Raw genomic sequence first — 21,388 nt, forward strand, 5'->3', positions numbered from 1 at the left:
GGGAGCTCCGGCTGAAGTTATAGCCGGCTCCTAGTGAAAGCAACTACACGATCTCCGTGTAGCTGCTGTGTTCTGACTGGACGTACAGGTACGTCCTGTCAGAACTAGGCAACCACTTCCCGGACGTATATAGTCTATGGGCGGTCCGGAAGTGGTTAAAATACAGTAGTAAATTCATGTACTTAAAATTATAATAGAGAGAAACAGAAAGATAGAAAGTCAGGATCAGCAAGAGAGGGGAGCAGACTAAGGTACAAGCAAGTCCCAATACGCAAAAAAGCAAAAACCTAGACAGCATTCCATAGAAAATAGTGAAAATTGTGGGTTTATTGCCCTATACAAAAAATGCTGCAACATTTCAGCTCAGACACTTGAGCCTTTTTCAAGCAGTGAATGATGTGCAAATACAAATTTATATAATATACAGACCAAGTAAGAGATTAGTCAGCCATCATATAATATAGTGCAATGCTGTCTATTACAAAAATCCTAGTGCAATATGAGGATCCAGGTATTACAATATAATATACGAGGTGCAAAGAAATTGCGCAAAATTACCAATATTCAACTAAAACCATGTAAATATCATATAAGTGTCCTAATAGGTATTAGAGGAGACTGCAAAGCTTGTGTATAGGGTAAATCACCTATAGTGATACAGAGAAGTGTCACAATAGCTTCCATGCACTACCCGACATCTCCACCATCAAACCACAATAATATAAAAGTAAGCTTATCATGGCGGTCATGGGGCAACCTGGGCATACACATTAGTGCAAGTGAAATAAGAAAGGGACATCCTGGTATAGGAAACACTTGTGAGATCATAGAAAGTATATACTATTAGTTATATAACACAGAGTAATAATAATAATAATAATAATAATAATAATAATAATAATAATAATAATAATAATAATAACCATATTTGTAAGATGATATCTGGATCTGGGATCAGGAATACTTCCAGAAATTACTATAACCATATATCAGCACAATCCAGAAATCCAGAAATACAGCCACTTTCTGTGGGGCAAAGCTTATGTAGAATTGTTGGAGGCAAAATTGAAAGCTGTTCTGTAGTCAGATGAAATTGAAAAATATGAAATATTTAATGGAATTCATGTGCTGTAGTCTCAAGAGGAGAAGGACCCTCCAGTTATTCTCCAATCTAAGGACCCACATTGCAGAAAAGCTGATGTTTTTGTTGCAGGTTGTGCTGATATTTTTTGAGCCAATGTTAACTTTAACAGGAACGGGAAATCTAAAGGAACCTCTAATACCTATCCCTTCTCCTAAATCCAAAACTACAGCCTGGAACAAATATGATTACATGGAATATATTGTATTGTTCTGTAGTTCACAATCTTCTGGTTCTCTGCTCAGGTCATCGGGGGAATCACTTAATGCTCGCTTAAGCCGGGCGGGGATAGATCTCAAGAAACCTTGTCTAAAATCTTGAACCATGAAGACATAAATGATGGGATTGATACAACTGTTAAGGACAGCCAGGCTATTAACAATGATATTTATTGTAGAGAATACATTGTTACCTGCCACATCATACAAGGGTATTAGTGGCCAGATGTAATATGGAAACCAGCAGATGAAGAAACACAATATAACAGCGGTGATGATCCTGTAGGGTCTCTGAGATCTCTGGGGTCTATTACTCTTTCTAAGTTTGAGGAAAATAATCAAATAACTGGTCAAGATGATGAGAAAAGGGATCACAAACAACATAAAGAACATGAATGGAGAAATGACTTGACCTATTTTTTCAAAATACACAATGTCATTGTAATGCAGATTAGTTTTACACCATCCATTAATGTATAACAATAAACCAGTGAAGGGCAAACTCAACAACCAGATGCCTCCTGCAGTGATCCTCACTAGTCTACGTGTCCGATAAACTTTAGCCCAAAATGGCCACATGACGGATACACAGCGGTCAATACTCATGGCTGTCAGGAGAAGAACACTGGCGCTCATGTTTATAGTGGACAGTATAATGTCTGATATACAAAAAGGATTTACAGGTAAGTTTCTTAAAATGTCTAAGTCTTCTGCAATGAGGAGGGGAAGAGAAGCACAACATAAGAAGTCCGCTATGGCCAGGTTGAGGAACCACACGGCACTGATTGTCTTCTTCATCCTGAATCCGGCAATCCAGATGACTAATCCATTACCGATAATCCCAAGGACAGAAATGATGCTGTAGAAAGTAATTGACACCTTCTGTAAAATGTTCCCATAATAGAGATCTGACCTTAGAAGACAAGATAGAGTAGAAGTTAGGCTCATGACCAATTCATAGCTTTATAAGCATCTACTTGTATACTGGACATACATAGAGAACAAGGGGCAAAACCAATGTGAGGTAACCTTGTGCTCCTAGATCATCCCACAATAGTCCATTATCTTGTATACTTTCTTAAAATTTGTTTTGAAATTGAGATTTGTAGTTGAGAAACACGTCTGCGCCTTTTTGCAGCTCAACATGTCACCATGTAGCCCTAGCTGTAATACTAAAAGATTATAATGATTAGAGATGAGCGAACAGTAAAATATTCGATGTTCGTTATTCGTTCCAAATAGCATCTCAATATTGGACTATTCAAACGAATATGGAACCCCATTATAGTCTATGGGAGAAAATGCTTCACTACAGGGGATCCCACCATTCGACTCAGGAGAGTAACCAAGTCCACTATGACACCCCAGGAAATGATGCCAACACCTCTGCAATGTAACTGGGACAGCAGGGGGCGCATGTCTGGGGGCATCTAACACACCAAAGACCCTCTATTACCCCAACATCACAGCCTAACAACTACACACTTTACACATTCAAAAAAACCTCTATCAAAGTGGGAAAATACCTGGAAACCTTCTTTACTCCCCAAATGGATGGACACAAACACCAATTTAAGCTCAACAAACATTAACAAGCACCCCTTTAAATCACGTTCCCCATGACAACCACAGATGGAATAGACAATGGGAAATCCTTCAGTCCCCCCCTGACCTGTCATTGTGGATGTGTGTGATGTGGTGAGACCTTCCAAAATTCACTTTTAAAGGGATTCTACAATTAAATTTTTTTTATTCTAGGTAATACGTCAGAATATCATTTAGAAAGGCTATTCATCTCCTACCTTTGGAAGTGATCTCCGCCGCGCCGTTCGTTCGAAATACCGGTTTCTACCGGTATGCTAATTAGTTCTCTCGCAGCGATGGGGGCGTCCCCATTGCTGCTCAATAACCGACTCCAGCGCCGCCTCTATCTTCTTCTGCATCCTCCCCTTCCTTCTTCAGCTGGACGTCGAACGCCTGCGCAGTAGGGCTCTGTTCGGCGAACTTTGCCGAACAGAGCGTACTGCGCAGGCGTCCGACGTCAAGCCAAAGAAGGAAGGAAGGATGCAGAAGAAGATAGAGGCGGCGCTGGAGTCGGTTTTCCAGCAGCTGTGTCTTCTGCCTGTTAGCGGCAAAACAGGTTTTCTTAGCCAGACAAAAATGCTTTTCTCACAGCACTGGGGGCGTTGTCTAGCGCTAAAACAGACATGCGCAGTCAACGCTTTTGCCCAGAGGAGAGAAGCATGCTAGAAGTAGGTGGAGGCCATCGCTGGACAGTTTTCAAGCAGCACTGGGGAACAGACCAGTGCTGCAAGTAAACTCATTTGCATAAAGAAGAAAGAAGAAATTCCCCAGGAACGGCGGCACAGATCAGAATAAAAACGGTAGAGAGGTGTAATCTTTCTTAAGCCTATTCCTATGCGTAGTTATTGTAAAAAGGAGTTCTAATGATATAATCCCTTTAATAGAATTCTAGGATCTCTGGGATGGAGGCCTATATGATGATATGAATAGAGCATGGATATTATTTGACTAGAGAATGAGGAACATACAGATCGTTGTAGTCCGGTGTTGTTCCGGGTAAGGTTGGATAATAATCCACTGGATTCATTTTTACTTTTTTACCTGAAAGAAAAATACATAAAACATATAATTGTGATTTAATCATAAAGGCGTATTCCCATAACTCTTGTTCTGCAGCCTGCAGGCTCTGTGCTCTCTTCACTTCCTGGATTTATCGGCACATTGGTGGGCAGGGTTTCACTTGCTCTGCTATCTGCTATGTTTGCAGTCAGTAATGAGGGATTGGTTGTAAATGCATTACCACAGTATAAAGCTAATGTGGAAACTGATGTAGCAGAGCTGGATTTGAGTCGGGTTGCATTACATACAGAGGTAAGGGACTCCTTATCTCAGCCCTTATCAGCCAAATTCAATTAAACCAGCTGATAAGTGGAAAAGCTGAAGATAGACAGCACAGTAATCTCAGAGCTCTCACCTCCCCCTCCCCTGTCTGAGGAGCTCCGTAACGAGGCTAACATGATCTCTTTGACCTAGGCGTTTTTTTTTTTGGCATCACCTGACAATTTCTCGAGTGGTATGGGGCAACACCAATGTTTTATTTTACTATTGAATTATGGAGGGATCAAAATTAATACAATTATGAAAGAAGATCTCTGGAGTAGTCTATTTAGATTAAAAATCATAGGACTGGCCATAAATGGAAAGGTCTATGATGACCCATAGCTCTATATGAGATTTTTTATGGCAGGATATAATTTTGCCCACTAGTACTACAGCCCTAAGTCCTCTTGTGGTGGCAGAAATTTCTATACGGTGATTGTCCCAACCCACCAGACACATTTTGCCCTTTGGGCAAAATTCAGCCACCACTTTCTGTCATCCAAAATGTTATCCCGGGCATGGACCTTCCTGGTTGGTTGCCGACGGGCATGAACTCTCCTGGTTATCTGTGTGACGGAGCTTTAGTGCTGCAGATGTTCCCTCACATTTACGGAAATACCACCTCAGATTTTCTCAGTCTTACAAGTATCTCCAAAAATATATCACTTGGCAAATACTTTTTCACAGTACTGCATATATAGAATAAAAATTATGTGGCGCTCCCATTTGTTCACAGCAATCAATATAGAATTAATAGTCACAGGCTTGTATTATCCAAGCAGGAATATCCAGGGTTATTGAGCCCTTCCCATCCTGATAATACAAGCCTGTGACCAGGAGACAATTTTAGATTTGTTTTGTAGCTACACCGCACCTCAATCCATGGTTCTGAGAGAATCGTTTTCAGGATTTCAGCAAAGTACATTACAGTTTATCCCAAGCAGGAAGAAACTTCGGATAGAACAATCCCTTTAAATAGCTCTGACTCTGGAGTCACGAGGGCTAAAGCCACAATCCTGGCTTTGCTTTTAAATAAGACCAAGATCAAGTCTGTAGTCTACCTAGATTTTGAGATAACATTGGTTAAAGGGAAGCTGCAGATACTCACAGCTTTACCTTAAACAGTGTGTAAGAGAACACACACAGCTGACAGAGCAGGGAGAGGGGAAAAAATTAGGTTCCTGCCACTTCAGAGAACCCCACAGAAGTTTTAGCATGGACTTCTGTTCCAAATATCACTCCCCCCCATTATCAATCAGAAAACAAAATTGCATTCAACTCATTATATGCTGCAGTCAATGCTGAACGTAGCATTTAAATTAAGCTAGAAAAAGGAAAAAAATGAACTTGTTAATAAATAATAAAAAAAACATAATTGTTATTGACCTCTACAATAAGTGCAGTTAGTGCGGATGTAATTTACAAGGGACTTTATTTAGAAAAAAAATGATTAGACATGGAGGTGAAAAAATAGTCGTCACAGCTAAGTTGTAGAGGACCACCTGTTGTGTATCTAACATTATGTACAATGTATCATAGACCAAATATACAGGATAGATACATATACTAAGACCCTCATATGTATATAAAGAGAATGTCACAGATCAGTCCTATCAGGTGTTCTGATATTTTGTTACCTTTCCTCTGTTCTTCACCAGGTCCCTTCCATTCATCAGTGAATGCAGAAGATCTAATGTCTATGCCCAGCAACATGGCCGCTGTATATAGATATGTGTCCACCCCTGACCCAGCCCATCCGACTCTTCTACTGAGTGCAGACAAATTATCACAGAACAAAATAATTGTTTTTATTTATTATGTATTTGTACATTTATACAATATTATCCATTTATATAAAGAAATATTCTTAAGCTTATACATATTTTACCTACCTCTTCCTACCTCTCATACAAGTACTTCAGTGGTCGCTATTAACATTACAGGAGATGTTACTTACTGTAAGTCAAAAGTTCAAACAAGTATTAAAAACTTATCAATATATCATTAGAAAATGCTTTTATCTCCACTTATCCGGCTCTTTTCTCCTTTCTATTTCCTCCTAAACTGACATTTACTTATACAGACGTATACTCCCTTATCTTTCCCCTTGGCTGAAAATGTCCAAATATCACAAGATAGGAACCTTTTATAAAACCAACATGATCTTCTGATAAGATAACTGTGAGACACTGACCTGGAGCTCCCAGAAATCCATGGCCAAGGAGAGTCCCCGATGATAAAAAGCCCACCACAGTTTGTTAAACAATTTCTCCTGAACACGGCAATACCCCATATGTGGCCATAATCTGCTGTATGGGAACATGGTGGGGCTCAGAATGGGAACAGCGCTATTTGGGTTTTGGAAGACAGATTTTGCCGGAATAGTTTTCAGGTGCCATGTTGCATTTGCAGAGCCCCTAAAGTATCAATACAATGGAAACCCCTCAAAAGTGACCCCATTTTAAAAACTGCACCCATGAAGGAATGCATCAAGGGGTATTATCGTTTTGAGACTAAAAATGCTTCCCAAAAATTAATGTACAATGTGAAGATTTAAATTTTTAAAGAAATGTCCAATTTCATTGACTAATACATTGTGGCTACTTTGTGACTTCGGAGACCTGCACTCCTAAAACTATTAAGTGGGCCATCCCGGGGGGCAAAAAATTATATATATATATATATATATATATATATATATATATATATATATATATATATATATATATATATTTATATATGGGTTTGCAAACGCATAGGCTGACTTCCTTCATTGTGGCAGGATTAACCAGGTATGTGGGGGCATCATGCAGCCCCCCGATCTCGTCAGGGCGAGGAAGGGCAGAGAAATTGCACAACCCCTTGGATGCCACAATGTTTAATCACAGAATCCAAGGGGTAAAAAACCCCTATCGGAGCTTAGCTCTGATGGGGGGTTAAGGAGTGGTTGTAATCTGTCAGATACAGCTATCAACCACTCCAAACGTCAGCACTGACAAGGTAAAACTTACCCTGACTGCCCGTAATTTTTCTATGGGCCGGTGATTAAGCAGTTAATATACAGTGGTAAAATCTGACACATTATTACAAGAGAGATAAACAGAAAGATTGAAAGACAGGACCGGCAAAAGGAAGGAACCAGCCTCAAGGTATAAGCAAGTCCCAATATCCAAAAAATAAATAAATAAATAGGCAACACTCCTTAGAAAATAGTGAAAATAGTGAGTTTATTGCTCCATAGAAAAAATGGCAAAACATTTCAGCTCAGACACTTTTTCAAGCAGTGAATGATGTGCAAATACATTTATATAATATACAGACCAAGTAAGAGATTAGTCAGCCATCATATAATATAGTGCAATGCTGTCGGTTACAGAAATCCTAGTGCAATATGAGGATCCAGGTATTACAATATAATATACGAGGTGCAAAGAAATTGTGCAAAAATATAAATATCCAACTAAAACCATGTGAATGTCATATAAGTGTCCTAATAGGTAATTAGAGGTGACTGTGAAGCTTGTGTATAGGGTAGATCACCTAAAGTATCCAGAGAAGTGTCACAATAGCTTCTATGCACTACCCGACATCTCCACCACCAAACCACAATAATATAAAAGTAAGCTTATCATGTCGGTCATGGGGCAGCCGGCGCATACACAAGAGTGCTAGTACTGGATCTGGGACGACCACCAACTAATAAGTTCATATTGCATATACATCCTGGGACATCCTGGTATAGGATCCTGGAATAGGAAACACTTGTGAGATCATAGAAAGCATATACTATTAGTTATATAACGCAGAACAATACTAATATCTGGATCTGTAAGATAATATCTGGATCTGTAAGATAAATCACTGTATGGGCTCAGGAATACTTCCAGGAATCACTATAAATATATATTAACACATTCCAGAAATACAGCCAGGGCAAAGCTCATGTAAAATGGTCCAAGGCAAAATCAAAAACTGTTCTGTAGTCAGATGAAATTGAAAAATGTGAAATATTTAATGGAATTCATGTGCTGAAGTCTCAAGAGGAGAAGGACCCTCCAGTTATCCTCCTAATCTAAGGACCCACATTATAGAAAAGCTGATTTTTTTGTTGCAGATTGTGCTGCCAAAGGTAACTATAACACGAAGGGTAAATATAAAGAACCCTCTAATATGTATCCCCCTCTCCTAAATCCAAAACTGTAGCAAAATCTGCAACAAATATGACTACATGGAATATATTGTATTGTTCTGTAGTTCACAGTCTTCTGGTTCTCTGCTCAGGTCATCAGTCTGCTCACTTAATGCTCGCTTAAGCCTGGCGGAGATTGATCTCAAGAACCCTTGTCTAAAATCTTTAACCATAAAAACATAAATGATGGGATTGATGCAACTGTTTAGGTAAGCCAGGATGCTAACAATGATACCTATTGTATAGAATAGAATAATACCTGCCTCATCATACAAGGGTGTTAGTGGCCATAAGTTAAATGGAAACCAGCAGATGAAGAAACACAATATAACAGCGGTGATGATCCTGTAGGGTCTCTGAGATCTCCGGGGTCTCTTACTTTTTCTAAGTTTGAGGAAAATAATCACATAACTGGTCACGATGATGAGAAAAGGGATCACAAACGACATAAAGAACATGAATGGAGAAATGATTTGACTTATTTCTTCAAAATACATATTGTCATTGTAATGCATATTAGTTATACACCATCCTCTCATGTACAGTGCTAAAGCAGTGAAGGCCAAACTCAGCACCCAAATGACTCCTGCAGTGATCCTCACTAGCTTATATGTCTGATAGATTTTAACCCAAAATGGCCACATGATGGATACACAGCGGTCAATACTCATGGCTGTCAAGAAAAGAATACTAGCGTTTGTGTTTACATTGAACAGTATACTGTTTAATATACATAAAGGATTTATATGTAAGTTTCTTATAAAGTTTTCTGCAAAGGACAGGGGAAGAGAAGCACAACATAAAAAGTCCGCTATGGCCAGGTTGAGGAACCACACGGCACTGATTGTCTTCTTCATCCTGAATCCGGCAATCCAGATGACTAATCCATTACCGATAATCCCAAGGACAGAAATGGTGCTGTAGGAAGTAATTAACACCTTCTGTAAAATGTTCCAATAATAGAGATATGACCTTAGAAGACAAGATAGAGTAGAAGTTAGGCTCATGACCAATCCATTGCTTTATAAGCATGTACTTGTATACTGGACATACATAGAGAACAAGGGGCAAAACCAATGTGAGGTAACCTTGTGCTCCTAGATCATCCCACAATAGTCCATTATCTTGTATACTTAATTAAAAATTGTTTTGAAATTGAGATTTGTAGTTGAGAAACATGTCCGCGCCTTTTTGCAGCTCAACATGTCACCATGTAGCCCTAGCTGTAATGCTAAAAGGTTATAATTAGAGATGAGCGAACACTAAAATATTCGAGGTTCGAAATCCGATTCGAACAGCCGCACACTGTTCGACTGTTCGAACGGATTTCGAACCCCATTATAGTTTATAGGGGGAAATGCTCGTTTCAGGGTATGCAAAATTTGATACAATTATATTTACCTAGTCCATGAGTGACGGTCGGGCTGGATTCTGCTTGATATCTTCTCCCGGCGCAGGGTCCTCGCGTTTTCTTCCGCTTGGAATTCATTCTGCCTACGCAGAGTCGACTGTGCATGCGCGGGCATGCACACACATGCGCAGTTAGCTCTGCCCACGCCCGATGCCTGAGCAGAGCCAACTGCGCATGCATGCGCGTGCATGCCCGCGCATGCGCAGTCGGCTCTGCCTAGGCCGGATGCCTAGGCAGAGTGAATTCCAGGCGGAAGAAGATGCGGGACGCTGCATGGAGAAGACTTCGGAAAGGTAAGAGAAGAACCAGCGTTGATTGGCAGAATGTATAGCATTCTGCCAATCAACGCTGGTTCTATATCGAACCTTAAACTTCGAACAGCGTGTAGTGTTCAATCGAATACCGTAGTATTCGATCAAACACCTACTCGATCGAACACTACTCGCTCATCTCTAGTTGTAATGTTTTCTGTCTCTGCACAGTCTGGCAGTGCCATCACTTGGACTGTATCAGACAATGTAATACATGCCCGGCTAGTAGTAACACCCACTTGGCTAACTACTCACATATTACTAGAAGGAATCACAAGGTAATAGCACAACAAAAAGCAATAAGAAAAGATAAAGCAGACTTGTCATTCCATGGAGAAGGCAATTACTAAAACAGACTTGTCAGGAGAGGAGACCAATCCTCTTTAGATAAGAACAGTACAATCCCCATTGTAAGGGACATACAGAGTTATATTGTTTCAGCTTTACCATCTGTTCCCGTGTCAGCTCCTCTCTACATGATCTTTTACTAAGAAAACTTAAGTGTCTTCCTAATAAATTAAAGCAAAGAGAATGTCTATGTAAGGGCAGGTTCACATCTGCGCCCGGTGTCCGGCTTAGCCAATCCGGCGGGTTTCCGTCTTCTGCCCCGGGGACAGAAACCCAGCGGTCAGTTTTCAAATGCATTCACTTGAATGGGTTTGCAAATTGACCGCCCATGTGTGTCTTCTGCCTGTCCGTGGCAAAACCGATTTTTTTTTAACTGTACACAAATGCTTTTCTCACAGCACTGGGGGCGTTTCTTAACACTAAAACAGACATGCGCAGTCGGTGCTTTTGCACTCAGAGGAGAAGCGCATGGAAAAAAGTCAGAGGCCATAAAGATGACAGGGGACGTCGCTGGAAAGTTTTCAAGCAGCACTGCAGAACGCCCCCAGTGCTGCAAGAAAACTCATTTGCGTAAGGAAGAAAGAAGATATTGCTCAGGAACGGCAGAAGCGGATCAAAATATTAAAGGTAAGAGAAGTATAGCATTTCTTAAGCCTATTATAACGTGTATTTACTGTAAAAAGGGATTCTATTGATGGAATCTCATTCATAAAATTCTAGGATCTCCGAGATGAAAGCCTATATGACAGTGTGAATAGCGCCTAGCCTGGATATTATTTGACTAGGGAATGAGAAACATACTGATAGTAGTCCAATGTTGCTCCAGATAAGGTCGGATAATAATCCACTGGATCCATTTTAACTTTTGACCTGAAAGAAAAATAAATAAAACAGATAATTATGTGATTTACTCATTAAGTAACCTGCGTCATCCTGCAACATTTACTTGCATTTACTTATTTTATTTATCTGTTCAAGACCATGATGTTTCCTACTTTTATACCATGTATCTAATGTAAATTATTTACGGTTCCCCTACCTTGAATTCTCTTTGCTACATTCATTCACGGTAAGGCCATGGTGCTCATATTGGTACATAAACGTTTAGAGAGGAGTGGATCAGTTCATTAATCGAGTTTCCAAAATGTTTATTTTTCAAACAAACCCAAAACTTTTGCAATTTGCCCCAAACAAACTAAAATGGCCACCTACCCATATTACACAAAGTAGAAGAGCAGAAGAGGAGGATAACGTGATCTCTGTGACCTAGATGAATTTCTGGTGTTGGTGAGGGCAACACCAATGTTGTATTTGTACTATTCAATTCTGGAGGGAGCAAAATTACTAGAATTATAGGAGAGGAGATCTTTGGAGCAGTTTATTTAGATTAAAAATCACAGGACTGGGTATAAATGGAAATGTCTATGATAACCCATACCTCTATATGAGATTTTTTTATTTCAGGATCTCATTTTACCCATTATTACTACAGCCCTAAGTCCTCCTGTGGCGGCAGTAATTTCTGTATGACGATTGTCCCAACCCAGCAGACACATTGGGCAAAAATCAGCTACCGCTTTTTGTTTTCCAAAATGTTATCTCAGGGATGAACCTTCATGCTTGGTTGGTGGCAGACACTAACTCTCCTGGTTATCTCTGTGACGGAGCTTTAGTGCTGCAGAGTTTTGCTCACATTTATCAGAAATACCACCTCATATTTTATAAGTATTTCCAAATATATCACTTGGCAAATAATTTTTTACAGCCCTGCAAATATAGAATAAAAATTGAGGGGCTCCCCATTTGCTCACAGCAATCAATATAGAACTAGTAGCCACAGACTTGTACTATCCAAGTAGTAAGATCCATGGTTATTCAGCCCTTCCCATCCTAATAGTAAAAGCCTGTGACCAGGAGACAATTTTAGATGGTGGAGTTCTGCTGGTACTCAGCTCTTCCCAGTACACCTGGTGACAATATGCACTGGAGTAATAGTGAGCGGATAGTATTAGTCTTTTTACTGTTTAACCTCTCCAGTCCATTAGAATATAATAACTCAGTGCAGTGATCTGATAGATCTGTAGATTCAGGTAACAGTCACATCACAACTAACATTTTTCAGTATTCTGGTCCATCAGAGGATTAGATAAATGAATATAAAGTATCTCTTAGAAACAAAAGTCTTTTTAATTCTATTTATAGATTTCTGTCTATGTTATACTGGGAATATGGGACTAATTGTGCAATATTCTGCACTCTGGTCAAAAAAGTGAGACCTAACATACATGTAATGAAACAAAATTATTGTGCCGAGATTGGAATCTATGAGTTTCCAATCTTAGTTCCATCTTAATTGATCATGTCACAAATCAGAGTACGAAACATGTAAACTGAGCCTTAGTGATTCCATTTACTTTTTTCCTCCCATCGTATCTATTTTCATGTTCACTACACATATTTTAACTGTTCATATAGTTAGCATTCCTATAAACCTCTAAGAAATGTTTTATCATAGTTGTTTGCTTGTAACTTTTAAGTTGAGGCTCCACATTATGGAAACAGTTTTTATTTTTGCAATTTTTTTTTTTTTTTTATAAAGTCATAATAGCACAGGATGAAATAATAGATTCAATATTATTCAATAATGATTGAAAATATTGTAAACTAAGATGAAAACTAGAAACCAAATTTTAAAGCAAACAAAACGTCCACAAAAACTAAGAAAAATAATAATAATAATAATAATAATAATAATAATAATAATAATAATAATAATAATAATAATAATAATAATAATACAGAAAGCAAATCCTGATAAATAAAGGTCATAGATATCTGTAGGAATCTGGAAAACACTTTGTATGTTAAGGATAGGAACTAGGGTTGAGTGATCGGGATTGGAAAAGATCGGATTCCGATCAGCGATCGAGTAAATTTCACGATCGCGATTGGAATTCTGATCCCAATCTTTTCCAGTGGGATCGAGGTCAGAAGTTATCTCAAGATCGGCTTAACTCTAAAATTGACTTTTCCCATAGAGAAGCATTGAGCGATCAGGATCAGAAAAGATCGGATTCTGATCGGCAATTGAGCAAATTTCACGATCGGGATCGACTGGAAAATGATCAGAAATCGGATTTTAAAATTGATCCTGAAATCTCAAAATCGTCTCAACCCTAATAGGAACTTCTTCAGGGTCATGAACACACAATGTACAAAAAGCAACATAGAACTGCCCTCACCTGGTGTCCAATGAGTAGCTCTGTCAGTAATTCGCTATATGGTAGAGAGGGATTACTAATCCAGAGAGCTAGTAAGTGCCTGCAGGAGTTTTACCAGTGAAATATATCTACAATTGTGATAGCAAGGATTTTATAACTTTGATAACAAAATAACTGAGAATGATTAGAATCTGTTTGTTCCGATATTATCATGGGCCTGTATTCTTAGGAAGGATTACCAAGTAGTGCGTGACTCCATGATTAGATGTCCGATAGGTTAAAATATAATTCAAGAATTGTAAATATAAAGTTAGAGAACGTATCACTGAAAATTAAACATAGCAAAAGTAGAAAGCAAGAATGTGAGGTGGGTTATATAAAATAACAGGATAATAAGGAGGAATTTGGGGCTTCACATGTAGAAACTTTGGAGCAGAGGTGGAACCAGGTGCAGGTTGTGGACACTTAGGTGACAGTCCTAAGTTCATTGTCTAGCCAACCCTCTCCTTGACAACCATTGACCACTGCCCACTATTTAAATAAAGAAAAATTACAATATACAAAATATTCCTCTGGTACAGTACGCATGGATTACTGAGATTTTCTTGGCTTTTGAACATTGCAGTTCTAGGACATGTGAAAACTGCTTCAAAAAACACCTTTATATTAAGGCAATAGATATATGAAACAAGCTATATAGGGGTGTCTGTTCTTAACTGAGTTGTATTTTGTTCATCAACTGCATTTCTTTTTCTAAACTAGTTCAATATACTATTGTCACATGGTGGCAAAAACCCTGACATGTTGCAGTTTACAAGACAAAAACTTTGTAGACACATATAGACACTAGAAATATATTTGCTGTGTTAGATCAAGAAGGTTATTGTTAGGATCAGGTCCCGCAGGCCTCCCGTCCAGCGCATAGCGCCACCTGCGGGCCAATCCGAACCTCGCCCTCAGCGTTGTACAATAGGATGTCTGGAGTCTAAGTCCAGCTTTTGGCCCACTGAGCATGCTCAGGCATTTTGGCTCCGCTCTGAGGCTAAGTCCCAGTTTGGCCTTACTGAGCATGATCGGTGATGTTATGCCACCGCCCCTGTTGGGCGGGGATTAGCCTTTAAAAGGTGTGAGCCGACGCCCGCCCGGTGCTCACACTTTGCTTAGCATATGTTGAGATAGGAGGTTAGGGCCAGGTTCCTGTCAAAACTAGGAGATGAGTAGGGATCCAGCTAAAATTCCTTGGAGCTGCCCTTTGGAACCAGTCTACCCATTCCTAACTCAATTGCTGTGTATCTCCTTGAAGGTTAGGAGTTTGTTTTGTGACTGACCAGGAGTGAAGCTAACTCCTGGCAGCCTTGTGTGTTTGCAGCAGAGTGAAGCATATGCTAAGTCCTGGTTCTCCTGCTGTATAGCAGGGGCTCCTGTCAAAGCTTCACTTGCTCAACTACTATACTTTGGCACGCTCTCCCAGTGACGTTTAACTGAGGAGACGTTGTTGCCGCCTGTTCACATTTGTGTTGCACAACATCACTGCCAGTGCAGTTCAACTGGTGGTGCATAATTAAGACATACAGCTGCCCATCTGGGCCTGTGGACCTCGCTGCAGTGCTCTGCGGCTTAGCGGTTCTGGTTGTGTTTATTATTATTTTATATATACACAGAGAACCGTAACAGTTATGTCTCCACTAGGGTTGAGCCGATCTTGAGATTTCAAGATCAATTTTAAAATCCGATTTCCGATCATTTTCCAGCCGATCTCGATCCTGATCGGGATCGTGAAATTTGGTCGATCGCCGATCGGAATCTGATCCTTTCCGAACCCGATCCTCAACCCTAGTCAATGCTTCTCTATGAGAAAAGTCACTTTTAGGGTTGAGCCGATTTTGAGATAACCTCCGATCTCGATCCCGCTGGAAAAGATCGGGTTGGAATTCCAATCGCGATCGTGAAATTTACTTGATCGCCAATCGAAATCCGATCTTTTCCGATCCCGATTGCTCAACCCTAGTCTCCACTGATTAATAGTGGCACGAGGTTCTTTGTATATCAGTCTATATGCTGTCTGGGTGGTATAGCATTATCTGTGATATTCACTGAGAAAATGGGAATGCAAAACGGTTTCATCGCCAAATTTCTTATCCATGCAAAGTAATAAGGTTCTATCTCCTTCCACTAATAAAGCGGCTTTGGCAGAAGGATTCTGTTGAAGAGACCAACATGGCGTTTCGCAGGCGTACATGTGATGCTGCTGAAATAATTGAGTATTTGAAAGAATTCTCTGATCTTAGTGGCACATCTGGATCTGAATATTTCCCATCAATAGATGACACTGAGACCTGTTTAACCCCTTAACGCTAAATCACGTACCTGTACGTCAGGGAATGTGGTTAGTTCCCGCATTCCCACGTACCTGTACGTGATGGAGATCGCACAGGTTCAGAAGCAGAGCCCCTGTATCTGACAGCCAGGCTTCCCCTGTAGTAGCAGGGACAGTGATTGCACCAACCCCCTCCCCCCTGTTTAACCCTTAAGGTGCCATGATCCATAGTAATCATGGCACCCTAGGGGTTTGGCCGGCCATAAAGCATGCTGTCGGCTGCATAAGGAGTCTGTGTGAGCTGTAATTTACAGCTACACGCTGCTCCTTAATCCCTCCCCCCATCGGAGCGAGCTCCGATGGGGGGAGGGTTAACTCCTTGGATGCCGGGACAAGAGGAAGGTAGTCTATGCATCTGCATAGCTAGCTTCCTGTATAGACTGCAATACATGTGTATTGCAAGTCTATAGTTAGTATAGAACCAGCGATCCTCTCTGATCGCAGGTTCTAGTGTGCTTACAGCACAAATGTAAAAAAGTTTAAAAAAATAAATAAAGTGTGTAAAACAAACAAAACAAACATAGTTACATTTCTTGTAAATCTGGAAAATCGCTGTTACACTTGTAAGCCTTGTAACGTCCAAAATAAATTAAAAGACAATCAAAAGATGATGCCGATATAAAGCAGAGATATGGGAGAATATTTATTACTATATTTGGGCGGTATAACTATCTGCCTGAAAAGCAGAGAATTTCACATTTTGAAAATTACATTTTTTTTTTCAAAATTTCCATCAAATTTCCTATTTTTTTAATAAATAAATACAAAAATATTGATTAGTGTTTACCACTAACATGAAGTATAATGTGTTACGAGAAAACAGTCTCAAAATCACTTGTGTAAGTTAAAGCGTCTCAAAGTTATTGCCATTTAAAGTGACATGTCAATTTTGAAAAAAATAGGCCTGGTCCTTACGTAATTACGTGGAGCGACAACTGTGTGACGCAAAATAGAAATTCTGTGATATCATTTGCAATGACAGATTTGTTACATTATTTCCCCAAGCTGACCGGCATGTACATGAAGTATTAAAAAACTACATTCATTCATTCAAGAAATAGAAAACGTCCATTGTGGAATTGAGAAGAGCTTATCTGTGGCAGAAGTGTGGTCACCTATTACCCTGCTGCGTAGTCTTCTGAAAGTGGATAAAAAGAATCCAAAGTCATACAACTAAATGAGGGCAATGGTTATGACAGTCAGTCGTCATCTAAAGTATGTAATTACAAGAAGGTTCCCTATACTCAGGTTACACAGTTACATATTTAAAGAATGTATTATAATTAGAGATGAGCGAACAGTAAAATGTTCGAGGTTCGATATTAGTTTTGAGTAGCCCCTCAATATTGGACTACTCGAATCGAATATCGAACCCTATTATGGTCTATGGGGGGAAAATGCTCGTTTCAGGGGTAGGCAACATTCAATCAAAATATACTTACCAAGTCCACGAGTGAGGGTCGGGCTGGATCCTCCAAGAAGTCTTCTCCGTGCAGCGTCCCCGCGGCGTCTTCTGGTTCTGAATTCACTCTGCCAGGCATCAGGCCTGGGCAGAGCCGACTGCGCATGCCCGCACTACAAGCCGATGCCTGGCAGAGTGAATTCAGAACCAGAAGACGCCGCAGGGAAGCTGCATGGAGAAGACTTCTAAACGTAGGAGAAGAACCAGCGTTGATTGGCCGACTGTATAGCATTCAGCCAATCAACGCTGGTTCTGCATCAAACTTTTACATTCGAATAGCAAGTGGTACTCGATTGAGTATGAGTAACAATGCTAGTTATCAGATTTGGAGTCCAAATGGTGGGGCAAATGGTACAGTACTTAAATAATAATAAATGGAGGATAAGTACCTCAGAGGTAGAAGAAACCGTGGTCAGACGTTTGCCGAGATCGGTACACAGGAGGAGCAGATCAACCGTAGTCAGACGTTAGCAAGGTTTGGTACACAGGAGGAGCAAGGTAGTGGTGAGGTTCAGGGTGAGCTGTGAGTTTATATAGGACGGGCTAAATTGTGATTGGCCACAGAATAAGCCAATTACTCCAACAGAAGAGACCAAACAAGGTAAAGCACAAAACAAAACAGGATTCCAAATAGTACAATAGTTAAGGCTGCAGAACATAGCCAGGAAGTCATGGGTTCAAGACCCAGTGAATTCAGTTCGTGACAGTACGAGTATTTTGAATACCGTAGTATTCGATCGAACACCTACTCAATCGAATACTACTTGCTCATCTCTACTTATAATGTCAAATTCGAAATATCCCTATTGTACACCATTGTATAATTTTTAGGCTTAAGTCATATAAGACTAATATGTCCTGTATGGTTTCTAGCATCTTTGCCTTTTATGGTTTGGCATCTCCCCACTGTATTATTTTCCTGCATTGCTATCTTATTACTTAGACCTCATTCACATGTGTACATCCATGCACGTTTCAGGTCACCCTAGTCACTTGCCCCTTGTCTGCTGTCCATGGTTCTTTTTTCTTTGTTTATTTTCAATATTTTTTATGGCTCAAGGTCAACGACTTTAATTAATGGGTTCCATCTGTGATGTATCAGCAGCCATTAAAAAAAGGATGTGTACATTGTATTTTGGGGACCTAAGATCCAATATTCTAATGAGGTTTTATTTTGTCCGCTTGTGAGGTCCTAGGTAAACAGTCCAACACTGCCCAAAAGTCATTGAGAGCCATCAAAAGATTTCACACCCTGTGTCCAGGCGTTTTAAACACTGGGTCAAGTTCAAGTTTCAAGCTAAACTTTGCTCCATCTCTCATCAGTACATTGTGATAGTTATAGCCCAACACTTTGCCAAATACAGAAAAATAACTGCGACGTAATACTCATACATCAAAATGACTAATGAAGAAAGTTTAGAAAAGATTGCAGATTGTAAAGAAACTCCAGTCATTACATAATGTATGGAATAATAATAATAATAATAATAATAATAATATATCGACACAACAAAGTTCCACAACAAAGATAAAGATTAAAATTTTAAAAAGTCTTTCTATAATGAGTGCTCAGAAGGTTTGTATCCATTCATTTAGCATACTTTAAAGGAGTTATGTCACAAAACATATGTATCCTCTATCCATACGATAGATGTCACATGGCTCATCAGTAGAGGTCAAACCGATGACAGCTCCACTAATCCTGAGAATGTGGGGATACTCAGTGGCGTAACTAGGAATGGCGGGGCCCCGTTGCAAACTATTGACATGGGCCCTCCCCCCCCGACCGACGCCCGCCAAAGACCCCAATCGACCCCCCCACACACACACATTCTTGCGCTCTCTATTATTCTCGATAGTGGGCATTGTACACACTATTACACCCCATAGTGGCCCCTGCACACAGTATTATGTCCCATAGTGGCCCCTGCACACAGTATTATGCCCTATAGTGGCCCCTGCACACAGTATTATGCCCAATAGCGGCCCCTGCACACAGTATTATGCCCTATAGTGGCCCCTGCACACACTATTATGCCTCATTGTGGACACCATGAACAATTATTATACTCTAGGGTCTTTTCAGACCCCAGAGTATAATAATTGGAGACTGAGGGGGAATAGCAACATAAAAAACAAAGTTACTTACCTGTCTCCAGCTCTGCTGCAGTCCTTGGTGGTGTCGGCCATCTTCAATGATGTCCAGGATGTCACGTGACCCGGGACGCAGGTCCTGGGTTATATGACGTTGGAGAGTGTCCAGAAGTAGGCCCAAATCTGCCTGGAGCATGGAAAGGTACAATAAGTAGCATGTTTTTTTTAATGTTCTCTTACCTCCCCTGGACCTCTGATCATTATACTCGTTGGTCTGAGAAGACCCCCAAGTATAATAATAGTGATTGTGGGGCCCGTGGCGTCACTTACCAATCCTGGCCACTGCCAGGATCAGTAAGTAAATGGGGCCTGTTACCAGCTGGAGGTGGGCCCCTGATGTCCCGGGACCTGTGGCAGCCACTACCCTTGCTACCCTGGTAGTTATGCCACTGGGGATATTATAACCTTGTTGTAATGGCAGCTGCAGTTAATGTAGACATGTTCCTACTGAACCCAATGCTTCTCTGTTACCATACACTTCAATGGAATGCCTGAGATAGTGAAACCACAGCACTCAGCTATCTTTGAGATTTGTTGCATTCACCAGAGGTTTGGCCGCCTTCATCATCACTGCTTCCACAAACCTCAGGACTGATGAGGTTCTCAGTGGTCAGGCTCTCATCGACAATTTATTTTCTATCCTATGGACAGAAGATGAATTTATTTCTTTGTGTAACTCTTTAGGCTAAGCTAATGAAAAGTTAGGTTTCCACTTAAGTAAGATTAACCTAATTTTAAACATTTGTAGTCAGAACAAGGTCAAAATCTTCTTGTTTTTTGCCAGTATCATCGGGATATTCACTCAATGCTCTTTCGAGCCTGGCGGGGATAGATCTCAGAAGACCAACTCTCAAATCTTGGCCCATAATAACATAAATGAATGGATTCATGCAACTGTTAAGGCAAGCCAGACTGATGATAATAGTATTTACTGTATAGAATTCAACACTGTCTTCATCATACTTGGGTGTTAGTGGCCAGATGTAATATGGAGACCAGCAGATGAAGAAACCCAATATAACAGCGGTGATGATCCTGTAGGGTCTCTGAGATCTCCGGGGTCTATTACTTTTTCTAACTGTTAGGAAAATGATCACATAACTGGTCAAGATGATGAGAAAAGGGATCACAAACATTGTAACTAATCTGATCAGCTGAACGGTCTTTTTTATCTTATGGATTTCAACATTCCTATACTCCATGGTGCACCATTCAGCTACGTCATTAAAACAGAAAAAATATAAGTAAAACACTAAACCAGTCAGAAACAAACTCAGCCCCCAGATGCCTCCTGCAGTGATGCTCACTAGTCTACGGGTCCGGTGAACTTTAGCCCAAAATGGCCACAAGACGGATACACAGCGGTCAATACTCATGGCTGTCAGGAGAAGAACACTGGCGCTCATGTTTAGAGTGAACAAAATAACACTCAATATGCAAAAAAAAGATGGCCAGTTTGTGTAAAAGAACCACTCAGTAATGCGCAGACTAATAGAAGCACAACATAAGAAGTCCGCTATGGCCAGGTGGAGGAACCACACGGCACTGATTGTCTTCATCCGGAATCCGGCAATCCAGATAACTAATCCATTACCAATAATCCCAAGGACAAAGATGATGCTGTAGGAAGTAATCGACATCTTGTGTAGAAT

General features: G+C 40.2%; 3 protein-coding genes across 3 annotated transcripts; all 3 read right to left on the bottom strand.

Annotated features, from left to right (window-relative positions):
* Positions 1-1,329: 1,329 nt before the first annotated feature.
* LOC142209193 (formyl peptide receptor 2-like) lies at positions 1,330-5,976 on the bottom strand. The gene is made up of 3 exons (XM_075278123.1): positions 5,901-5,976; positions 3,912-3,984; positions 1,330-2,272 (listed from the first exon to the last, which is right to left on the bottom strand). Exons 1-3 carry the CDS (start codon positions 5,974-5,976, stop codon positions 1,330-1,332), a joined length of 1,092 nt encoding a protein of 363 aa, XP_075134224.1.
* A 2,511-nt stretch (positions 5,977-8,487) lies between these two features.
* On the bottom strand, positions 8,488-11,601 carry LOC142209194 (chemerin-like receptor 1). The gene is made up of 3 exons (XM_075278124.1): positions 11,591-11,601; positions 11,324-11,392; positions 8,488-9,424 (listed from the first exon to the last, which is right to left on the bottom strand). Exons 1-3 carry the CDS (start codon positions 11,599-11,601, stop codon positions 8,488-8,490), a joined length of 1,017 nt encoding a protein of 338 aa, XP_075134225.1.
* An 8,869-nt stretch (positions 11,602-20,470) lies between these two features.
* Positions 20,471-21,376, bottom strand: LOC142209888 (N-formyl peptide receptor 3-like). The gene has a single exon (XM_075278926.1). It carries the CDS (start codon positions 21,374-21,376, stop codon positions 20,471-20,473), a length of 906 nt encoding a protein of 301 aa, XP_075135027.1.
* Positions 21,377-21,388: the final 12 nt, after the last annotated feature.

The sequence above is a fragment of the Leptodactylus fuscus genome, chromosome 6 (assembly GCF_031893055.1).
Source record: "Leptodactylus fuscus isolate aLepFus1 chromosome 6, aLepFus1.hap2, whole genome shotgun sequence".
NCBI lineage: Eukaryota > Metazoa > Chordata > Amphibia > Anura > Leptodactylidae > Leptodactylus > Leptodactylus fuscus.

Bases quoted from the DNA above. Each gene is read 5' to 3' on its own strand.
- LOC142209193 (XM_075278123.1), bottom strand. From the start codon at position 5,976: ATGTTGCTGGGCATAGACATTAGATCTTCTGCATTCACTGATGAATGG. The intron at 3,985-5,900 runs GTAACAAAATAT...TTTTTCTTTCAG, and splicing joins TGGTGAAGAACAGAGGAAAG to GTAAAAAAGTAAAAATGAAT. The intron at 2,273-3,911 runs GTATGTTCCTCA...TTGTCTTCTAAG, and splicing joins ACACCGGACTACAACGATCT to GTCAGATCTCTATTATGGGA.
- LOC142209194 (XM_075278124.1), bottom strand. The intron at 9,425-11,323 runs GTATGTTTCTCA...TTGTCTTCTAAG, and splicing joins GCAACATTGGACTACTATCA to GTCATATCTCTATTATTGGA.
- LOC142209888 (XM_075278926.1), bottom strand. From the start codon at position 21,376: ATGTCGATTACTTCCTACAGCATCATCTTTGTCCTTGGGATTATTGGT.